This window comes from Hippoglossus hippoglossus, chromosome 4 (assembly GCF_009819705.1).
Source record: "Hippoglossus hippoglossus isolate fHipHip1 chromosome 4, fHipHip1.pri, whole genome shotgun sequence".
In the NCBI taxonomy this organism is placed as follows: domain Eukaryota; kingdom Metazoa; phylum Chordata; class Actinopteri; order Pleuronectiformes; family Pleuronectidae; genus Hippoglossus; species Hippoglossus hippoglossus.
In genome coordinates this window covers 8,743,590-8,759,398 of record NC_047154.1, presented here as the reverse complement: position 1 = coordinate 8,759,398, position 15,809 = coordinate 8,743,590, and the positions used below count along the sequence as shown (strand labels likewise).

General features: G+C 42.9%; 1 protein-coding gene across 2 annotated transcripts; it reads right to left on the bottom strand.

Annotated features, from left to right (window-relative positions):
• Positions 1 to 10: 10 nt before the first annotated feature.
• pfas (phosphoribosylformylglycinamidine synthase) lies at positions 11 to 15,192 on the bottom strand. 2 transcript variants are annotated; one of them, XM_034584172.1, is made up of 28 exons: positions 15,001 to 15,189; positions 13,398 to 13,529; positions 13,100 to 13,235; positions 12,230 to 12,335; positions 11,918 to 12,116; positions 10,404 to 10,509; positions 10,132 to 10,272; positions 9,906 to 10,030; positions 8,989 to 9,117; positions 7,334 to 7,471; positions 6,944 to 7,072; positions 6,770 to 6,843; positions 6,522 to 6,678; positions 6,388 to 6,449; positions 6,063 to 6,224; positions 5,676 to 5,912; positions 5,347 to 5,577; positions 4,946 to 5,126; positions 4,746 to 4,829; positions 3,862 to 4,017; positions 3,426 to 3,545; positions 3,203 to 3,348; positions 2,911 to 3,115; positions 2,498 to 2,589; positions 2,305 to 2,419; positions 2,058 to 2,207; positions 1,762 to 1,902; positions 11 to 565 (listed from the first exon to the last, which is right to left on the bottom strand). In XM_034584172.1, exons 2-28 carry the CDS (start codon positions 13,516 to 13,518, stop codon positions 255 to 257), a joined length of 3,954 nt encoding a protein of 1,317 aa, XP_034440063.1. In that variant the 5' UTR covers positions 13,519 to 13,529; positions 15,001 to 15,189; the 3' UTR covers positions 11 to 254. The 2 variants fall into 2 exon arrangements, with proteins under 2 accessions (XP_034440063.1, XP_034440064.1); XM_034584173.1 differs by having other exon boundaries at positions 255 to 565; positions 2,917 to 3,115; positions 13,398 to 13,530; positions 15,002 to 15,192.
• Between the last annotated feature and the right edge of the window lie 617 nt (positions 15,193 to 15,809).

The window sequence follows — 15,809 nt, the reverse complement described above, 5'->3', positions numbered from 1 at the left end:
TGTTTATTTTCAGGCTTCACTGGCACATTAGTGAAATATATAGAGAGTTCCTGTGCAATGAAATCGGAATCCAGAGAAGTCTCAAAGTTTAAGTATTACAGCATGTATTGGTAATAATGTAAACAGTCAAAGCAACACAGTAAGTAAAAAAATGAAGAACAATATTGAGTAAGTGAACAAAGGTTCAGTCCACACACACTCAACAGAGACAGTACTATCTAGACAGCAACAGAAATTTAAACAGAGAATTATCATCACTGTGTGTTGCTGCACCAGGCAGCTGCGTTCTTGAACATGCGTAGCCACGGTGAAGGTGTGAGAGACGCTCTGAAGTCCCTCGGGGCCCAGGGCCACTGCCAGCCCAGGGTGCAACGCTCCGGGTGGGGCATCATGGCCAGGTGTCTGCCATCCCTGGAACAGAGCCCTGCGATACCCTGCGGGGAGCCGTTAGGGTTCAGAGGGTACTCTTCAGTGGGACAACCCAGGTCGTCAAGGTAACGCAGCGGGGCGTAGCCTCCAGAAATAATCTGGTCACGAGCCTGGGAGCTACGGAATTGCATCAGACCTTTGGAGAGGAAAGCAGTTTGGGGAAAATCAATATAAAACACAGCTGTGGATTACAGAACACACTGACCCTGTGACATGTGACTCAGCAGATCGAGCCATCATTGCATAAGGTCAACTGTCACCATAATGACTCATATTCCTTCATATCTGTTGTACCTGGCAAAGATCTTAAATTTCACAGTCCCAGAACTCCTTGCAAACAAACTACAGGCAGAGACTTTACTGCAGACAAGCCAAGTGCAGTCATCAGTTCCATGTTGGTCTTTGTTTACCCACTTCAACCAAAGTGTACCGAGTGCTAGTGCTGGTTCAGAGCTGGTTCAACCTGCAAACGTTTTAAGAACCAGTTTGCTTTACCATGGGCCAGAGCTGCCTAAGACTGTCAACCTCTAAGTGTGCCCATGATCCAGCACTTATATTTTATATTAAATTATATATATCCATTCATTCATTAAATTCTTGCTCACTCTCTTCTGTCTCCCTCACATGCGCTGACACACCCACTAGCACAGACTCAGCTGACACCTCTGACCCGCTACAATCTAAACGTTGATGTGTTTGAAATGACTACCACAATATCAACATTGACCACCACATTATGATCTATATCTTTCTTTAATGAGTAAAATCTTTCTTCATAGCTGCGCACTCACTTTTATTTGCTTGTTTTGTGATTTGTTCTTTTATGTATGTTTTCTCTTCCTGTTTCAATGAGCCTCTGGGGGCAGCAGCCAATATTTTGGGGCTTCTGGTGTAGACAGCAGATATCTGGGCCAATACTCGGTTTTCCCATTCATGGTACACTGTCTACAATCTGGCTAGTTTCTTTTTCACATGAGTAAAAGCTTCTCCACACAAAACACAAACAGTGATACTTTTTGGAGATGTGTCAGGTCCAGACAACATTTAGGCTAATTAAAAACCAGATAGCCGATGCATTTCAGTCAATGTGGTGCGGCTCTTTTGCTCTCAACATGGACCGTTTTCTGTGGGAACCAAAACCTGCCCAAACTTGATTAGTCAAACTAGAAATCCTTTCCCTCTTCTGCATATTCACATATATAATCTGTTTATAGACATAACATCAGGTTATACTGGTGGCAGAGAACATGACGCAGCAGTTTTCTAATATTTATGACCAGTTAAGAAGTATGTCAGTACATTATTGAATCTACAGCAGATTCCAGACTGTACCTTCTCCATGTGCAACCCAGACTCCTAGAGCGGATCCCTCCATGCCTCTGAGCCATACGGACGGGGACGCCTGGATCCCAACGCTGACGAAGCGTGACTCAAACCTGCCTGACTTATTATGGGTCAACACCACCTCAGACTCTGGGGTAAAAATGGAAAACAATACAAATTGTGTTAGGCCCGGTAACAGCTGTAAAAATGCTCCTCAGTGATGACAACATTCATTTCTTCACTTACTGTTACAATGTACTACTGCAGTAGTATATCATCATTGCTTTTCATTCTTTTTCTCATACCTGCTCCATCTTTGCCTTCTCCCACCCAGCCCAGCAGGGCCAGCAGCTGGCAGCCATTACACACACCCAGACTCAGCGTGTCGTCCCGCTGCCTGAAGCGATCAAACTCAGCCTTGGCTTTGGGGTTATATGCAACTGTGGCAGCCCAACCTTTCATGAAAGGAGAATGTTGTTACACAGGATGAAATCTGTGTCTCACAGTACTCTGGAGATGTGTGTGTGTGTGTGTGTGTGTGTGGTTCTTTACCTTTAGCAGATCCCAGGACGTCTCCGTAGCTGAATCCACCGACAAACACAACAGCTTTGAAACGCTCCAGGGTCAGGGAGCCGGAGCACAGGTCCTGCATTGTGACGTCCCACACCTACACACAAATATAGACATCGCTCCGGTAAACATACAGTGCAGCCAGTTAATGAAGGTGATTGTGTCTTACACCTACCTCAAAGCCGGCCATGTACAGAGAGACAGCCATCTCTCTGTCTCCGTTACTGCCTTCTTCTCTGACCACTGCTACACGAGGCAATGCTGCAGCTGAACCACAACAAAACACAGAGAGATTTATTATCAATAAAAAAAATTGTCAACGCTAATTTTAATACCTGATAATCACAAAAAATTGCTGTATATAGCTACTCCATGCTCCGATAATCATGTAAATTCTTTATATCTTTCTTTATATTATTAGGAATACCATTGGTCAGACCCAATTTTAGTCTTTATTTAGACTTTAAGACACTAAATGATAAATTGATACAAAAAATAACTAATCCAAGAACTGATCAAGAAGATAGTCCAAGGCCTTTGGAGCCTTGGATAGACTAAATAATAGAGATTATTATCAGTTATGTTTACTCTCACTGAGCTGAGGCGTTTCCGAGGGGTTGAAGGAGAGTTTAAAGTAGGGCTGTGTCCTCTTGGCCAGCCCCGACTCTTCCTGTTCAACACAGAGCTCATTGGACTGCAGTCGCTCAAGCTGGAAACTTGTATCCTCCCACAAAGCTCTGAGGCTGGGGAGCAGCTCTCTCAGCAGCTCCTGTCCGTCCACGCGAACGCTGACCTGGAGATGCAGCAGAGACACAGGAGATGACTCTCATCGCACATGAAGTGAAATGGTTTCAGATACATATCGAGGATGATGTCTCACCACAGCCTCCGGTCCAAAGCCACAGGTTCTGCCGATGCGGAGGCACTGCACGCCTGCATCGCTGAGTCTCTGACTCACTGTTTCTACATTTGTCTGTGACACCTCGAGAACCAAACCCAACTCCTCGCTGAACAGCAGCTCCATGACTGTGTAGACAAAGATGCATGATGTTGTGTTTACTATTTATTATTTGTAGTTTACAGGGATAAACAAACTCACGTACCTCCAGTTCCTCCAGACGACAACTCAACATCAATTCCACGGTTTCCAGCAAATGCCATCTCCAGCAAACAGGAGATGAGGCCTCCGTCACTGATGTCATGTCCCGCACTCAGCAGACGATCTGAAAGAAAAAAATAATCTTCATGACTGTTTTCTCTGCAATTTTTTACTTCACACTTTATAACAACTTACTTAAAATTCACTTAAGATTGAACATCTGATGTACTTACCTTCTGAAAAATAAAAAAAATACAACCTAAAAAGGCAGATAATACACAGTAAACCCACTAGGTGGCAGTGTTCATTCAGCACTAAAAGGCTTATTGACTAGCGTATGAAAATAAAGCAAAGAGCTCTCACAGACGGAATTAATGGTACACAAGGCCACACTTTTTCTTCTTCAATGGTGGATTGTACTTTGCTGACTGCAGACTGACCATGTATGAGAGTCTGAGTGGTGCTGAAGCAGGAAGTCAACAATGCTGGATGGTCCAGGTCAGGGGAGCAATCTCCCAGCTGGCTGTAGCACTGAGCCAGGGCAGAGCCTCCCAGACGATGATGGCCTGGACTGAGAGGAACCCACAACAACACGCCTGCAGACAGAGGACGAAGGGTCAGAGGTCATCTGTTAGTCAGGTGTGTGTTAGAGCAGTGGTTCTTGACCTCTTCAAGTCACAACCACCAGTATGATCAGTCTGGTGCAATTTTATTGTTCATTATTTTTGTTTTATCCAAGCACTAAATCAGACGCTCAGTCACACTTGGTAAAATCCATTTTAAAGCACATGATGTTACTGTTACATTAATTTAAAAGTTATTCAAAGAAATATAATTAAATTTAAACATATTATATAACTTTTTCTCAAAAATCATCTGGTGACCTCCATCAATCATCCAGCGACCCCCAGGATGAGAATCATTGTGTAGAGCAGCAGTTATGCTTGATGGATTGGTAAATGCACACTACCAACTGTTATGTCAACATGACACTTTTCCTTTTATACTTGTGCTTGTGGTGCGGCAACTCGATACAGTCTTCTACACAACAGCCGCAGAGAAAAATATAATACCCCCAGAAAAAGGCAAAGAAGACAAACTAGCAAAACAGTTTTAGTTATATAAACTACATATTTAGGCTTTAGAGAGAGAGAGAGAGCACTGGATTATCAGATCATTTCAAATTCTGTATTCTGTGTTCCATTGTTCCATGTTCGACCTTCTGTTTAAACTAAAACTCTGGCAACAAGACATGTGCTTTTTGAATTTTCATTTTGTTTAAATCGTTCATGCACACATATTTTTGTATCTGTGTGTGTCTTGCCTGTGCCATCTGGATCCTCCAGATCGGGCGTCACAGTGGCCGTGATGTCAGGACAAACCGCATATGCCGAGATAACCAGAGCACCTGAAATGAAACCAAGTTTAAGTGAAAACACACTTCTACCCACACACACACACACACACACACACACAAATACAGACACACTTCTATATACACAAACACACACACAGTGAGAGTACCTGGAGCTTTGACTGTCTCCTTCCCAACTCTAGCCGCCATACTCAGAGAGTCTTTGCCGCCATCGATGGCCACTCCCAGCTGACCCATGACCTCACACATGGCTTTGCAGGCCTCCCACAAACAAGCTCCTTCCCCGGGCAGCTTGGCAGCCCACATCCAGTTACCACTACACTTCACATCCTGAAGACACAAGTCCAGGACATTTATTTGGTAAAAATGTTGAAGTCATTGGATATTTGTCGCACTTCTTACATAATCTACATTATTTTATAAAGTGCGGATAATATGATGTATTTTTGTATTATTTTTTATGCAGGGCATACTTCATGAATTTCCACTGTTTGGGTTTTGACTGAAACAGATTCCTTGACTCTTCCCATGCCCTCCATTTTCTGCTCACCTTCAGCGCCGTGACTCTAGCAAACACCAGATTGGTCAGAGCTTCTCCCACAGCCATACGAGCCCCTGCTGCAGGACACACCAGCCCTTTAATGGGCTGCTCCCCGATGGCTGTCGCCGCTCCCTCTATGCCGAACGGTGACAGAGCAACAACAGCCACGTCAGCCAGTGGCGTGTGAAGAGGCCCGACACACTGTTGCTGAGCAACCAACCCAGTCACAGACCGGTCCACCTGAGAGAGGGACAGAGTGAAAATGAGAAAAGCCACATGTTGTCTGCACAAATTGACTTCTGAAGAGACAGAGAGTGAGATGGGGATGTAACACACACCTTGTTGGTCAGGTAGCGCTTGGACGCCACAGCAGGCAAACGCAGAACTCTGTCCAGAGCATCCCTGACTGTCAGCCCAGCAGGAAGAGCCAGTGGCTTGTGGGTTGGGGTCAGACGCTCCATCTTAAAATCCTTCTGAGGCATTTTCCCCAGAACCCACTCCAGCTGCAGGTCGACAGGACAGCGCCCTCTGTCTGCCTGATCACTATTACCGCTCTCATCATCCACCAGGACAATCTGTGGGAGAGATCAAGACAGAAATAAATTATGCTGATCTGGAAACTCACTAAATATAAAACATAAGGTTTTACAGCCAAGTAACCACTGATCATTAAAGCTGATATATTGGGACACAATGTGTATTAATGGAATTGATCTAAAACATGCCTTGCCATCTCCAGTGATGTTTCCCACAAAGTCAATGGGACACTTCTCCCTCTGACACACCCTCTCAACAAAAGACTTGTCTGTAGGGCGGAGCAGCAGAGCATTGCTCTCCTGATACTCTGCTCCCCACAGCTCCAACACACTCAGTGTGGGGTCACCTTTCTATACAGCAGCAAGGGAAGAGGACAAAAAGAAGAGTGAAATAAACTGAGAAACAGCAGAATGTGTACTTGCGGATCTTAGGTTGTAGTTCTGTAAATTTCTGTGCCAGTAAAATGTCCAAACCCAATTTACATGTTTGCAGATGTGTTCATGTTCTGATTACCTTGAATCTGCTGCAGTAGATCACAGCTCCGGCTGGCTCACTGAGCTCCTTCAGTACATTACCTAAAGATGAGAACATGTCTCAATACCTCATCTTTTGTATTAATGCTGAAATAACAGCCTCATGTTTCGTACCGTTTCCTCCCGCCCCCTGATCATGTATACTGCAGATTGGATTCCCACTGCTTCTTTCCAGACAGGCTCTGAGAGCTCGATTCATCTTCTGCTCCATCTCAGCGTCTCCCCTCTGCACTGCACCCAGATCCCTGTCACTGGAGTTGTCCCCCTGCACCTACAAACCAAAATATGAATAAATACACTGAGCTGTCCACACCAGATGGGTTCACTGACAGTCTGGGTGTGATTTAATATGGTGCCCATACTTGTACAGAGGAGGCCGCTCCTCCACCCACTCCTATCCTGTACACCGGCCCTCCGATCTTCACCACTTCCATTCCTGTTGGATCAGAGCAGCAGAGAGAAGGTGTAGGTTATTGATGTAAATACAGACACTGCATTAATTCAACAAATGTTTCCACATTGTGTTAAAATTGTACCAGTCTCTGCCCCTTCTTTCTTTACATCTGAATCTTCGATAGAACCGAGACCACCACTGAACATGATTGGCTTAATCCACTCTCGCCGCTCGCCGTTAGCCAGCCGCATCCCAAAGGAGCGGGCAAAACCTAGAAAGGGAATCATAATAAAGAGAGTACGATGAAACAGTAGACTGAAGAAAAAATGATTCAATATTCATAGCTGATTGTTTAACTATAGAGTAACACACATTGCTTGTGGTTCTGAAAACAAATTTTACAATAGTGAACATATTATGGTTGCTTTGGTATTTTGTAGCATGTGTCGATCAGTTCTGTCACGTGTTTTGATTCCAGTAAAGAATGAACTGTAACTTAATTCTTCAGTATATGTCGAGCAGATTTTCCTACCTGAGAGGACAGGTTCTCCAAACTTGTTGCCATAGTCTGACGCTCCATCACTGGCCTCGATGGCCACCTGCAGCGGAGAGGCGAAGCTTGAGGGATAATCCCAGCTCTCTCCTTCAGACTCCCAGGGGAGAACGTAACCTGAGGAGGACGACAGTCAGAGAAGAATAATTATTATTATTTTAATAAAACACTGATCATGCTCTGGATACCTGTCCAGGGTGTACCCCACCTCTGGGATTGGCTCCGGTCCCCCCACCCCCTGCGATCCTCAAAGGATAAGCAGCATAGATGATGGATGGAAGGACTTTCCAAGGTTTTCTGTGTCTCCGTTATATCACTTCATTAGTTTAAGTGAGGCTCAGGGATATTTTTTCTATTCATAGGTCCCCTGGGTCACATCATTAGTAGACATGATGTCTCTTCATCGTTCTGCTGATGACACACAGATGTACCTTACTATCAGGCACAAAAGCCATTGGCATGATAAAAGACTACTGACACGTATAATATGTCCCGTCTCTCAATCAAAACAATAACAAATTACCTAGATTGATGGCGTTGTGATGCAACGTCAGTGTCTTGCCCAAGGACACTTCGACATGCAGACTGGACGAGCTGAGAATTGAACAACGGACCTTTCAATTATTGGACAGGCCACTCTACCTACTGAGCCACAGCCGCCAATTTGTTAGCAGGATTAAACAGAAACTACTGATACCCACCAAACTTAGTGGATGGATAGGACCCATTACTTTTAGTTATGAATGCTGATTAAGGTGCGAATACAGGATATATTTTTAAAACTTTCGTTAACTATGTTTTATGAGAAATAAATAATTTAGGTTCAGACCACTTCTTTTATTTCATTTATATTTCTACAATAACAACTAGACAATCATGTGTAGGATCGGTCGGCGTTGGTGGAGGTATGCGCTGTACCGTGTCTCTGTCTAGTTTCATTATTTGCTGATTTTACTTTTCTGCATTCTGCAAGCACTTTAAAAAAAAAAAAAGAAAAAAAAAAAGGTAAGTATTTACTGGAACCTGGAGTGCCAAGTGATTGGAGCAAGTGGGTGTGGCCGCACACAGCTTCGCTTTACTTTGAGCGACACTTATTAAACCCATGGATGACATCTTGTTCTGTCTCCTGAACATACATACTGAGTTTCTTTCACATCTGATGAAGAGGAGACAGATGATGGAACTTAGACTGAACGATAAATGAAACACTGTCATGATGAAGTACATGTGTGTGTTTGGTCTTTACAGAATTCAAGCAGCTGAAGTGACTTTGTTGGGATTTCTCTTTGCTGCAGGTGGATTTCATTTATATTGGCTGAGCTGTTTCCCTCTATTCAGGGAATTAGAGAAGTCAGAACCTGCTTATAATTACACATGTTGCTCTCCAGCTTTGATATGAACAGCTACACCACACATATGCACACAAAATAGATACATTATACTCATCAGCTCTTACAATGTCATTTTACAGTAGCATTAAAAATGTTGTATTATTTTGCTGGCCATCATCCCTCTTATATATATTAATGTAGCACTGCATATACTGTAGACTGCATGCAGTGCGTGTGTAGCATCCGTCTGAGAACATTTCAAGTTAATATTACTCTTGAAAGTGAAGCAACTCTTAGTCTTACCTGGTATGTGCAGATTGCCGAAGCAGTATCCTGCAGTGCCCGCGATGACGTGCCCTCCTCGTCCAGCAGCCTGCACGTCTCTGATACGACCTCCCGTCCCTGTGGTGGCGCCACTGAACGGTGCTACACCTATATGTCAGAGGAAGTGGAACATTATTATAGGGAGTAGAACACGTGAGGAAAAAAGACACTTAAGGGTATTTTCACACCTGAAAGTCTGGACCATGGTTCAAGTCATGTCTTTATTACATTGCAAAATTTTTATCTGGTTTGGTTTCACATTGTTATTTGGGGAGCTGACTAAAGAATTTAGTTTGACATCCGAACGTCCTGTCATGATCACCTATGTGGGCTGTCTCCCTATACTTGACATTGATTGGTTTCGAGGTGGCTGTGTTGTCAATTCAGTGATCTTTTTTGAATAAACTGCCTTAAAAAAAGTAGTCTTTCTGTTGGAATGGAGACAATGAATTAACTGGTTCACGTCATTAATTTCATTACCACTCTTATATCATTATGGTATTACTACCAGCATAATGAACGTCCTTGTAATTCAAACATTATATCTTCAGAAGTGAAGACTACAAGCAATCCTGCGAACTGGTTCCACTTATTTTTCTTCTTCTATTGTTTAATGTTGTCTCAAGTTACTGCAATTGGTCCGACAGTCTAAACTATTTAAATAAATGTTTCCACATTACAAATGAACCAAAACATGTTTCAGTTTGATCCGGCCTAAAACCACCTCTTTTGGTCTGACTAACTTTTGGTCCATTGCTTCGAACCGTGGTCTGAGGCACCTTTCACACCTGGTAATTTGGTTGTGACCAAACTGAAAAGTCCAAAGGTCTGGAACAAACAAGGTAGGTGTGAAAGTGCCCTTATATAGCAGGTAAGAATAATTTTTTTGTCCAGACCTGTTGGGAAGTTGTGTGTCTCTGCGGTGAAGATGACATGCCGTAGTGAGGGCCGTGTCTCATAGGAGCTGGCCTGGGATGGGTCTTTTGGGTAAACGCACTCCAGTTCCATGCCTTTGATACCACTGGAGACACACACACACACACACATACACATACACATTTAGACAGTGTGAAATGCACACACACACACCATCTGTGGTTGCTGTGCAGCTTTCACTGCTACCTGCTGTTGTCGCAGAACTTGATGACGTTGTTCTGATTGCTGTGCTGCTGGGTGTCCATTATGAGACTGAAAAGAGTCTCCTTCTGCTCCTGCCCATCAATCAACATCCGACCCCGGAAAAACCAGTGACGACTGTGTTCACTGGGACACCGCGGGGCAAAGAAATCATTATTGAACAAGAACACCACAGAATGAAAACTACAGAGCCGAGCAACATGCATGCAACACAAAGCTATCCTGCTAATCTGCTCACTGCAGACAACAAACCCCACCTGTTGGACTGGGCCAGGTCAAAACACTCCACGCTGGTGGGGTTCCTTTGAATCCTCTGGAACATGGATGTGTAGAAGTCCAGATCCCAGGAGTCAAAGGCCAGACCTGCATTAAGCACAACATACACATGACATTTTAAAGAAAAACAAAAACATGTAGAATGTTTTCTTATGACAGCAATGGAGACGACAACCCACACAGAGGTCAGCACTCATGACGCAAAATGAATCAGTCAACACAAACACACTCACAGTTATTTATATCCTCTACAAACTTCTAGGGAAAAGAAACCCAATAAATAAACAATACTGAACTTTTACAGACACTGGCATCGCTGAGGAATTATTACTTAAAGTATGAGCTGCTTTAAAATGATCATAACAGTTTGTGTCCTTTCTAAAATAAAGACACCATGTTTAACTCGGAGGGGGAAGCAAAACAGGGAAAGCTAAATTGATCCTTACAGACAATTAGGATGCTACAGAATAAATAAGTCTCACACAGGCCATTTTTAATTATGTCCTCTATTCACCAGTTGAGCCTGAGTGAACCCATTAACTATGAAGGGAAATTATTCTCATCCATTTGAGCGGCTTGGGAATATTAATGAGGCTTGGTTGGGGTGAATTAACAGTGTATTAAAATAAGCGTGCACGTCGCATTCTGTCGCCATGGGCAGCGTCAGTCTGAACCATAAACTGTATATAAGGAAGCATCTTGATCGCCACCTAGTGGTGCAGTACAGGTCATAAATCATGCTTCCTTCAGGTTAATAGATGGAAGATAGAATGGAAATTCAAAGTACAAGTCAAATACATTTTTCTCAAAGATGGTTTCTGTTATTTTAGGTAGTTCGTATCCGACTGATTCGAGTGTCCAGTTTGATTTTAAATAGTTATTTGATGCTAAAAAAGCAGATTGAAACATCTTGATTGACAGCTGACAGTGTATAGGCGATACCTTGCTACCACGCCTCCGTTCCCGATCGCTACTGCAAAGACTCTGGCTTCAAATGACGTCAGAAGCACAGTATGTTTTTGGTTAATTTCTGGATAGTGGGAGGAAGTAGAAACTTCTCATCCATCTTTATAAACAGTCTATGGTTTCAACATGTTTATACAAAGTAATCTGTCCTGAGAGGCCGTGGTTTACTTTTGGGCCTTGGTGGAGGTATATACTCTACTGAGAACCATTATAGTCTCTTTTTAGGTTTCATTTGCTTTCACTTAACACACACACACACCCAACACGTGTAAGATAATGAGCAGCAGCATCACTGTCCTGTGACTTTAACGAGCTAAGTAATAATGTCATGCATCATGGGACATTATTACCTCCACCAGCACACACACAGTGTACTCACAGATAGCTGCAAGACTGAAAAGAGGCATAAAGAAAGAGAGAGGTAAGTGTGCATTAAGTACTCATTTGTACTGTTAGAGCAGTTAGAGCAGAGATGGAGAAAGGCCGAGTCTGAAATATCTGCAAAGAGAAACTGTGAAGACAGTCTCACCCAGATCATCGTTTGCCGTCTCTAAAGCTGCACGCCCCTTCCCCAGGATGTCCACCTCAAACACCGGCTGTGGTTTGGTGTCCACGGTGAAGGAGGTGATGGGATGTTGGTAGATACACTCTGTCATACTGTCGTACAGACACTCAATCAGCTTCTTCAGATCTCCATTGAGATCGGTCACACTCTCCTCCTTTCTGGGCTGAAGGGAAGAGAGACATGAAAACATGAAGAGACAATTCAATCCTGAATCAATGCTACAAAATCAGTTTACTGTGAGTATGCGTGTGCGTGTGCATGTGCGTGTGTTCAAACCTTGATTAGAAACCTGCGCGACAGCTCGACTCGTGTGACATTAGGAAGGCCGGCGCTCTGGCAGATGGACACAGCGTTAGTGGACCAGGCAGTGGAGAAGTTCAACCTGAAGATCAAAACAGCAGCGATAGCAATAAAATCTGATTAAAAACACTTTCTTTGGCTTTGATATCTTCCTTTCTGATCTTCAAATGTCATGGGTTCAAAAGTAAATGGTTCTTCAAGTTATTTCTCTTAATGGAATTCCTCAGAATATATATAATGTTTATCAGACAGATTAAGCTGATAAGATTTCTACATAATCTTCCAGTTGACAATGCAAGCATTCCCTTACTTCCTTTTGTATTATGGTAGTAGATGCTATAAGCCACTGTAGATAATCGTACATGTCCTGGCCAGTATGCACAGACATGCAAAGACTGACAGTTGGTGCTGCTGGAATGTAGACTATAGTTGTCTAGCGATACATGATGTTTAATCATTTTGCAGATCGGATTGGTATATCCGTACATTTTCTTATCTTTTTATTGTAGCCTCCAGGGGTCACTAGTGAGGCTTCAAACTTGATCAAATGAATGCCAAAGCCTCCTCCAGTGTTTTGAGCCAACTAACAAAAAAACGTTTTCTAAAATCCAAAATCATACTGTTACAGAGCAAACCACATCCACTGATGCAGACATGTAAAAACTTGGGAGTATTAACATAAGAATGAACATTTGCGGTCAACATATAGAAACCTGACATCAGTATGTGAGAGTATTTTCATGTACGTCTCCGCTCATATGTTTTAAAATGTGTGCAGGACAAAACCAGAGCCACAGCTTGTAGCACAGGTCATTTATTGATCACACTGTGTGGGTGCAGCAGTACCTGGGTCCAATCTCCACCAGTTTCTCGCCGCTGCCCTCTGTGAGGTTTGGCTTCTCTGACAGAGGCTCTGACTGCAGGGGAGGACGAAACAACCAGAGGAGAACGTCCTTCTGCTCTGTGCTGAGACTCTCGCAGCCTGCAGCAGGAAGCAGGGAGACAGAGGGGCAGAGGTGGAAAACACAGCAAAGGGTAAATGGAAAGAGAAAAAGCTCAAAGCCCAACATTAAAGTATATGTCCAGCATTTGATCAACTGCTTTTCTGTCCACGGCCTTAAACCATGAGCTGCTACAGACTCACCTGTCAGCTCCACGTTGTAGCACAGCTCGGTGGTGATTGACAGTTGCGGGTAGAGCTTTGCCGCCCGCTGTAAGGCCCGCCCCTTTACAGCCTCGTTACTGTAGAACTGCACCACAGCCATGACTGATGGAGCGAGGGAAAAAATAAATTCACCTCCATTAATTAAATCAATCACCAACGTCACAGAAAAAAAGATTGTCAGCATCTTGTGTCGATGACATTGATTCACTCTGTCTTACTGAGTGCATATTCTAAACTAAAGGAAGGAATCACACAGGTCAGTAAGGTCTCAGTGTGGTCAAACCATGAAGGTCACGTCAAACAACTAAGTGATAGAAAAATAATTACTCGCAATTTATCTGCAGACAGGATTTACTTTTCAAAATAAAGGGTCTACATGGTTGGGAAAAAACAACCAAGAGTTCAGCAGTCTTTGAATCAAGTTACATCATATTTAATCAAAGCAAACTCAATATTTTTGATCAGAACACCACAGTTTACATATATTTGAACCTAGTTAACCTATATTTTAACTATCACTGGACCAAAAGTTATCTCAAGATAAAATGTTCACCTGGGTAATACCTCCTCACTGTGCTTACACAATATACAAGCAATATATTGATAGATGGGACGTTTGTTATATTTCTATTGATTAAAATTATATTGCGATACTTATTGATATTTTTTTATTGCCCAGTTGTACACAATTAATCTGCAAACATAATTTATTTTTCCTTTACGTTGGTGGAAAACCAACCTAATCCCATATCTGTGAAGGTTCTCATTGCATCTTGAAAAATTGTACATGTGTTCAAAGGCAACTGGACTTGCTTTGTGTTTCTTGAAGAAATACAAGAGGGTTTTTCAGTTCTGAAATGAAGAAGCCTCTTGGATGCCATGTACAGCTGCTGAAGACAAACTACCCTCAATGTGTCTTTTGTCTCAGAAGAAGTAAAATATCATCACTGAACTAAGTTACATCATATTTAGTCTGAGCGATCACTGTAGTTTACATTTGTGTTTTCATTCAGGACTTGGCAACCAACAACCAGAGTAACATAAATTCATATTTTTACTGCGACCATGTGATGTTTAAATCAGCATAATAATAAAAGAATGTGTCTATCACAACTCTCTCACTCACACACACACACACACACACACACAAAATCAGCCTCCTGATAATTGGCTCATTGATTGTGTGCATGTTGGAGGTCACACATTGCATGGTCAGGAGCTTTCTGTTAGTTCCTAACCACACACACACACACACACACACACACAACACACGCGCGCGCACACACACAATAATCAATGTCTACAGTAACAATGTGGTTGATACAGAGGACCCGTCTTCTAAATATGAACCAGGCAGTCACGTGGTTCATATTTAGAAGACGGGTCCTCTACATCAACTTGAAAAAACGAGTCCCGCTGACTTTGACAGGATGTTAACACGGTGTTGTTCCGCTGACTCGACTTGTTGGTGGAAGTTAAAACGTGAAAAGTTAGCTCTGGAGTTAGCCGAGAGCTAGTGAGTAAAGTTAGCAAAGTTAGCTTTAGCTTCAGCCTCTGTGACTGTGAAGAGTGTGTGTCTCACCTCCGGAGTCCTGGAGAAACGTCTGCTGCTCTTCAGTGAAGGAATGAACCAGAGGAGGAGGAGGAGGAGGAGGAAGAGGTGGTGGTCGGTGCAGGTCTGTGGCCCAGGACAACCCAGAAGAGGATGAGGACCTCTACTCCCGCGTGTGCCTTCAAAGCTCTGCGCATGCGCGACAGTCTGCTGCTCACTGAGCAAAATCTCATGACTAAAAGTATGTTGTTGTGAGGGGGGGTCACTGTCCTCATCACACACTGAGCAAGTTTATCATTGGTATAATTTATAATGTATATTCCTTAGTGAAGACCTCAAACATGTATTTAATCAACTTGATTGTTTTTAGAGTCAGTAAAGTGTTGCTACATTTAAATCAGCCAAGTGTGATCAACTAAAACTACCAGCCTTTGGTTGTTATGCTCTGCCAATCAGTGCAACTTCAAACTGTGTCTCAGTTCAGGGGCTGTGTCCTTTGGAGGCTGAGTTTGAAGACCGAGAGACGAGACCAGACTGTCCCATCTCAAAGGCTCCTTTAAAGGTCCAGTGTGTAAGATTTAGGTGAAAGGAATATATTGGCAGAAATTGAATATAAAATAATCCTACTGATGATTTCACTTGTGTGTTTCATCTAACTTGTACGAATTGTTGTTTTCTTTACACAAGAATGGTAAGGTCCCAAAAACATGGGAGGAATAATACAAAGTTTCATATTTGTTTACCATGACTTTATTCCGGAACTTGTGTTGAAGACTATGATACAACACCAAAATCTTCAAATTGAAAAATAAAATGGTAATTTTTTTTGTAGACGTTTG